Source organism: Leucoraja erinacea, chromosome 7 (assembly GCF_028641065.1).
Source record: "Leucoraja erinacea ecotype New England chromosome 7, Leri_hhj_1, whole genome shotgun sequence".
Classification (NCBI taxonomy): Eukaryota; Metazoa; Chordata; class Chondrichthyes; order Rajiformes; family Rajidae; genus Leucoraja; species Leucoraja erinaceus.
Genome location: NC_073383.1, coordinates 2,137,510 through 2,145,281, shown reverse-complemented (window position 1 = coordinate 2,145,281; position 7,772 = coordinate 2,137,510). Strand labels below are relative to the sequence as shown.

Below are 7,772 nucleotides of genomic sequence, written 5' to 3'. Positions count from 1 at the left end.
TATCTGTCTAACTGTTTCTTAAACGTTTCTTCTCTCCCAGCCTCAACTACCTCCTCTGGCAGCTTGTTCCATACACCCATCACCCTTTGTGTGAAAAAAATGACACCTCAGATTCCTATTAAATCTTTTCCCCTTCACCTTAAACCTATGTCCTCTGGTCCTCGATTCACCTACTCTGGGCAAGAGAATCTGTGCATCTACCCGCTCTATTCCTCTCATGATTATATACACAATGTTGGTCATGGGATGCTAATCAAGGATACTGTTTTGTCCCAGATGTTTAGGAAGGAACTGCAGATGCTGGTTTAAACAGAAGATAGACACAGAAAGCTGGAGTAACTCAGCGGGTCACACAGTATCTCTGGAGAAAAGGAATCTGAAGAAGGGCCTCAACCCAAAACGTCACCTATTCCTTTTCTCCAGAGATGCAGTGGCCCCGTAGCAGAAGAGTCCACGTCGCGGGGCCCCTCCACCCCCCAAATCTTTGCACATCCCCAATCCTTTCCACTCATCACTTTAATTTCATGTATCATGTCACTTGCGTTTTTGTGTTTTTATGATTATTGGCAGATCAATTTCCCTCCTGGAATAAACCTATCATATCGTATCGTATCGTACCGTATCGTATCGTACTGTACAACCTCCCTCTGCACTGCATTGAAGGCTCAGCCAGGGTTCTGCTCAGTGGAGATCGACACAAAATGCCGAGTAACTCAGCGGGACAGTCTGAAGAAGGGTCTCGACCCGAAATGTCACATATTCCTTCTCTCCAGAGATGTTACCTGAGTTACTCCAGCATTTTGAGCCTTACTGATGTGCATTTGTTGAGAGGTCTAAATTTCCATGGTCAGGAATAACTGGATTATATCAAAGATGCCTCCAGCCTACATGGGAGGCCCTCATGTTCTGCGAGATCTTTGGAAGATCTCGCCGATAAATCCCACCACCTCACACTTTACCTACATACTGGTAAGTAGATTGTAAGGACTTGTAAGTAGATTGCACGCTCTCCCTCCTTCCCGCATATGTTTTCTCCAAGTTCTCCAGTTTCCTTTCATGTCCAAAAGACATGCGGGTTGGTCGGGTTAATTGGCCACTATATATTGTCCTTTATGTGTAGGGAGTTGTAGAATGTGGGAGAGTTGATGAGTATCTCGGAACAATGAATAGAAGAAGTGTCACGAACCGAAACGTCACCCATTCCTTCTATCCAGCGATACCGCCTGACCCGCTGAGTTACTACAGCATTTCCTGTCTATCTTCACAATAACATGAGATAAATGCAGGTTTAGTGTAAAGGAGTGATTGATGGCCAGTATGGACATGATGGGCTGAAGGGCCAGTTTCCGTGCTGATCTTCTATGAACATATGACACATCTCCGCACAGTGCCTTTTTTATTGAAAATCTAAAATGATTCAAGTGTCAAAAGATAAAGGCTTATTTAAAATGACGTGGCTGCAATTTTTTTTAAAAAGATAATTGACGCATCAGATACTCTCAGGTGCCTTTTCAGCATTCATGGTTTGTATGTTGTTCTTTTTCTGCTGTCTCTGTGTTCTGAATCATTTACATTACAAACACATTTCTGGAAAAGCCTTCCTGTCCAATATATAAAGGGCAAATTGTAGCTACAGGTAGACCACAGATTGGTGTTGACTGTGAACTAAAATGGGAAAGGCAAGATTAAATCTGATTTGGGGAAGTACACTTTAAACATCGTGCGCCTCCTAATCTGACCCAAACTATTTATTTCTCTCCACAGATCATCTTCTACGAGGACAGGAACTTCCAGGGTCGGCACTATGAGTGCAGCACCGACTGTGCCGACCTGTCCCCTTACTTCAGCCGCTGTAACTCCATCCGTGTGGAGAGTGACTGGTGGGTGGCGTACGAGAAACCAAACTACATGGGGTACCAGTATGTCCTGAACAGGGGGGAGTATCCTGACTACCAGCGCTGGATGGGATTCAATGACAACATCAGGTCCTGTCGTAGCTACCCACACGTGAGTTCCAGTCTATGATTATTGTTGCAGGTCACTTGAAACAGTGCTCCCACTTCACCAGCATTTGCTAGAACTGGACTTGCCAGCAATCTTTAGGGAAATGTTTCTCTTTGTCTAATTTGTTATGCTGATAACAATTGTTAGCCAGATTTAATTGCTTGCATTTTCAGCATCAGTGGATGTTTGGCTGTTAAAGGCTGTGAGATTAGCGTAGGAAGGTGGTGAATCTGATACAGGTGATTCTAGTGGGCCTGTTTCTTTGGTTGTGAGGGGTTTGGGTAAAGATGGTTATTGGAAGCATTGAACGGGTACTGAGGAAATACTTGTCATCTATCTACAGTGGAGGTTTGAGACTTTAGTTTAGCTTTGAGATACAGCGCGGGTCTACACACTAACACACTCTAGGGACAATTTTTCCAATTACCAAGCCAATTAACCTACAAACAAGCACGTCTTTGGAGTGTGGGAGGAAACTGAAGATCTCGGAGAAAGCACACGCTAGTCACGGGGTGAACCTGCAGTCGGGATCGAACTCGGATCTCCGGCGCTGCAACGTGGCCGCCCTTGTGACTGCCTTTGTGACAGAGATAGCGACAGAAGCTTTCACTGCATTCAAATGAGCACTGAAAACACAGAGAGCAGGGAAATGGAATTGGGCAGTGAAGGATGTTGACTGGCAAGGACTCAACAGGATGAATGGCTTCCTTCGTGAATATCTGCAGAATTTGGTTAATGTTAAAAGATTGGCATAACTTAGTGGAGCGGTCGAGTTGCTGCCTGACATCGCCAGAGACCAGGGGTAGATCCTGACTACCAGTGCTTGTCTGTACAGAGTTTGTTCATTCTCCGCCTGACCTGCATGTGTTTTCTCTGAGAGCTGCGGTTTCTACCCTCACTCCAAAGACGTACAGGTAAACACCAGGTGTGCTTGGATGGCAGCCTCGCCAAAGGTCTGTCTGCCTTTTCGTCTGTTTTTTGTTATTTTTAGTTTGTTTTAAATGTTCTATGGTTTGTTTTATGTGGGGGATGGGCGGGCGAAACATTTATTTCAAATGTTATCGTTCGATCGTATCTCCGGCGGGACTTACCATCGGAGATGATTCCTTGATACATTTTATCTCTGTCCCGCCCACTCCCCTGACTCTCAGTCTTCAATGCTTCCACTAACAATCTCAACCCAAACGTCACCCATCCTTCTCTCCAGAGATGCTGCCTGTCCCGTTGAGTTACTCCAACATTTTGCGTCTATTTAAACCAGCATCTGCAGTTCTTTCCTAAAATACACTTTGACTTCTTTGACTTCATTAACGCTAGATTGGAAATGTAATTTATAATTGATCATTACTGAGGCTTGCTACTACTTGCTTGGTATAATCTCTTTATTAATGTAGGCACCTTTGACATGTTTATATCCTTTATTCCAGTACCGAGGTGGAAACTACAGGATGAAGATTTACGAGAGGCCTGACTTTGGAGGACAGACGATGGAATTCATGGAAGACTGTCCCTCCGTCTACGATCGTTTCCGTTACCATGACATTCACTCCTGCCACGTGATGGATGGTTACTGGATCTTCTATGAACAAGCCAACTACAGAGGCCGACAGTACTTCATGAGACCCGGGGAGTACAGGAGATACAATGACTGGGGCGGATACAACTCCACCATCGGGTCTTTCAGGCGCATGAGGGACTTCTAGATTATTCTCAATATGCACAATATTATTCTGAGGAAATACTTCTGAAAATAAAATACCCTTTTCAAGACAATTGTCTAAATAATTCATTTATTTTCACTCTATCTATCTATCTATCTATCTATCTATCTATCTATCTATCTATCTATCTATCTATCTATCTATCTATCTATCTATCTATCTATCTATCTATCTATCTATCTATCTATCTAAAACTCAAATCCGTCCGTCCGCCTGCAGTACGGATCCCTTCCTGCCTTTCGATTCGTGCCCGATACTCGCAGATGTCCAATCGGAATGGCCGATGCTCGCAGATGTCCAATCGGAATGGATTCATTTGCATGTACGGCTGCCGGCTGCATTTCTTCCTTTGATTCATTGCCACGCCCAATCCAGATGCTCAATCTCCGAGATATTTTCCATTTCGGTAGAGATTTCGCTTTTCTTTCTAAGTATCCGCTCCTCATTTCATTTCGTCATGTTGAAGTACATGTTTTTAATCAAATCCTTCTCCCACCCACCCCCAAGTATTTCAAAAATAAACAGGCTTCTCCATTTACATGTCAGCTTCCAACACACTTCGAAACAAAGTTGCAAGAGAGGAACACTGAACTTTTCACTGCTGCAGCAGGCAGGGGAGGGCTGCAATCTTACATTTGGGAACGGGCTCAGTTCCAATGGAGGAGACGGGTGCATGGCGGAATATTGGGTTGGGGGATCACACCATTGGGGGAGCAGACCCAACGGGTCTGCACTTGGTCTAGTATATATATAAAACTGTGTGTGTGTCTGGCTACGTGGCTGTGTGTGTTTCTGACGTGCCTGCCAGCCTTTGATTCGTTGCCACGCCAACACTCGACCCACAAACGCCCTGATTTTTTCCATTTCGGTAGAGATTTCACATTTCATTCCAAGTATCCACTCATTAAATTTTGTCGTGTTTATGTACACATTTTTAATAACATTCTTCTCCCCCCCCCACTCACTCATTTTGACGCCTCCTGCTGGCCAGCGACCATAATGGCTGCTGGCGCCCGCTTCTCGCCTCAAAGATGCCATTTAAAAACAGCCGAACTGCTGATTCCTGAGCTGCTTGAGTTGGAGGACCATGCCTCCCGTGGGGGCTATGGGTAGGGAATGGCTGCATTGGGGGAGCAGACCCAACGGGTCTGCACTTGGTCTAGTAACTATTAAAACGCTGATCTTGGATGTGTGTGTGTGTGTGTGCGTGCGTGCGTGTGTGTGTGTGTGTGTGTTTTCACATGTGATTCACATCTCCTCGAAAACCCGACGCGGTAACAGTGATTTTTTTACATATTCCGGTAGAGGTTTACCTTATGATTTCGAAAAGCCCCTCATTTGAAAATATGATTCATTATTCTTTTCAATCTTTCCTCATATGGCAGTCCCGCCATCCCAGAGATCAATCACGTGAACCTACGCTGCCCTGCCTCAATCACAAGGATGCCCTTCCTCAAATTAGGAGGCTAAAACTGCACACAATACTCCAGATGTGGTCTTACCAAAGCCCTATAGATGAGGCCCTTGTGGCTAAAAGGATTAGGGGGTATGGAGAGAAGGCAGGTACGGGATACTGAGTTGGATGATCAGCCATCATCATATTGAATGGCGGTGCAGGCTCGAAGGGCCGAATGGTCTACTCCTGCACCTATGTTCTATGTATCTATACAACTGCAGAAGGACCTCTTTACACTTATACTGAAATCCTCTTGTTATGAAGGCCAACATTCCATTAGCTTTCTTCACTGCCTGAATACATATGTTCCATTCTTTAATCAATGCCTGAGATAAATTTCTAGAATAAAGACTAAAGCCCCAGAATAAGGCCATTGTTATTAGCCTGAGATAGGCTAATCCTATTTGCTTTCGCTTGACCCATTTGATTAGTGCGGGTGTCAGGGGTTATGGGGAGAAGGCAGGAGAATGGGGTTAGGAGGGAGAAATGGATCAGCCATGGTTGAATGGCGGAGACTTGATGTGCCAAATAGACTTGATGGGCTGAATATCTCCTCATCTGTTGCAAAGTCTCAGAAATATTGACTATCCCTTTGCCTCTGTACATCCTGCTTGAATATCGATTTCTCTAACTTCAAATAACCCGCGCATCTCTCCTCTCTCTCTACCCCCCCTCCCCAATCGTCGTACCAGCTTCAGTCACCTTGTTGAGTCTCATTGTCTGTACACGTTTCCTGGTACACAGCTAACAATGGCCTTTATCATAATTACTTTTATCGCATTCTGTATCTTTCATTCATTTGATCTATATCACTCAATATCACCGTCTATCTCTCGTTTGCCTTTCCCCTGACTCTCAGCCTGAAGAAGGGTCTCCATTCCTTGTCTCCAGAGATGCTGCCTGGCCCGCTGATTTACTCCAGCTTTTTGCATTTATCTCCTGCTTGACCAGCTCAGTTCTTCCAGTAATTTATCTTTTAATCAAAAAAGTAAATGAGTTTCGATGAAGCCAAGAAAGATCAAGGAAGAGTGACATTGGTGGTGGTGATCAAGGCCCCACAAGTGGGAATGATAAAGAAACACACAGCTTGTTAGGAACCTACAAGTGCATTACCTGGACCTTGATAGCTACAATTATTTTTTCCATTCTAGAGGTGTGGGCTTATAGGCTGTCATCAATGATTGCCCATATTGAATTGCCTTTGAGATGGTGGTGGTGAGCAGCTGTCTTGAACCACTACAGCCCTTTAGGTCTGTGTACACCCACAACGTTGTTAGGAGAGATAGTTCCAGGACATTGACCCAGTGATGGGGAAGAATTGTGGATAGATTTCCAAGTCAAAGAAGAACACAAAAAGCTGGGTTGAGGCAGCATCTCTGGAGCGAAGGAATGGGTGACGTTTCGGGCCATGACCCTTCTTCAGACTGCGTCAAGATGGGGTAACCCTTGGAGGACCACTTGCAGTTGATGGTGTTCCTATGTCTTCGACACCCTTGGCCTAAAGGTCATAAATTTTGAAGGAGATATCTAAGGAGTCTACAAGCCTGGGAGAATCACAGGGGAAGGATGACCAAGTTGTCTGACTTTGGAGGGAAAATGGTGGAATGCGAGGACTACTGTCCCTCTCAGTTTATGATCATTTCCGCTCTTGTGACACTACTACTGTTGGTGATGGATGATGTCTAGATCTTCTATGAGCAGCCCATCGACAGAAGCTCTCAGCACTTCCAGAGACCTGAAAAATATAGGGGATACAGTGACTGGGATGGCTGCAACTCCACCACTGGGTTTTACAGACACATTTTTAGTTAAGTTTAGTTTAGTTTAGAGATACAGCACAGAAACAGGCCCTTCGGCCCATCGAGTCCGCACCGACCAGCGATCCTCGCACACTAACACTATCCTACACTATACTAGGGCCAATTTACATTTATACCAAGCCAATTAACCTACAAACCTGTATGTCTTTGTGGAGTGTGGGAGGAAACCGAAGATCCCGGAAATAACCCACATGGTCACATGGAGAACGTACAAACTCCGCAGGTCGGGATCGAACCTGGGTCTCTGGCACTGTAAGCGCTGTGAGGCTGCAACTCTACTGCTGCATCACCGTGCCGTCCCATATGGAGTTCTTCAAAATTCTCCTCACAAATCCTAAATGTTATCATTTGTGAGTTGAAAAAAAATGTCTTTCACTTGATTATTAAGAACCTTGTTGAATTTAATTTCCATGCAATAATCCAATACAAGTTAAAATTGCTTCTTAACCAACAAACAGGGAACCTTCTTAATGTTGACATTAAAGAATGGCTTCTTAAACTGCACTTGTTTCAAACGGGTTTAATCCTGGACAAGTACACAAAAAAGCTGGAGAAACTCAGCGGGTGCGGCAGCATCTATGGAGTGGGTGGGTCTGGGTGGGCGGTGCGACTCACGTCGCAGCGGCCTCTGCAGTCCGTCTGTCGTTTTTTTTTCGTCTCGTTGTATGTAATTTTTTTTTTTTTTAAACTGGGTATGTGTGTGGGGGGCGGGGGGGGGGGAGAACTCTTAAAAATCTTTCCCCTACACGGAGAACCCGACCTTTTCCCTGT

At 44.8% G+C, this 7,772-nt stretch overlaps 1 protein-coding gene across 1 annotated transcript; it reads left to right on the top strand.

Annotated features, from left to right (window-relative positions):
* Positions 1–873: 873 nt before the first annotated feature.
* LOC129698541 (gamma-crystallin S-1-like) lies at positions 874–3,724 on the top strand. The gene is made up of 4 exons (XM_055637620.1): positions 874–969; positions 1,696–2,017; positions 2,348–2,352; positions 3,432–3,724. Exons 1-4 carry the CDS (start codon positions 874–876, stop codon positions 3,705–3,707), a joined length of 699 nt encoding a protein of 232 aa, XP_055493595.1. The 3' UTR covers positions 3,708–3,724.
* Positions 3,725–7,772: the final 4,048 nt, after the last annotated feature.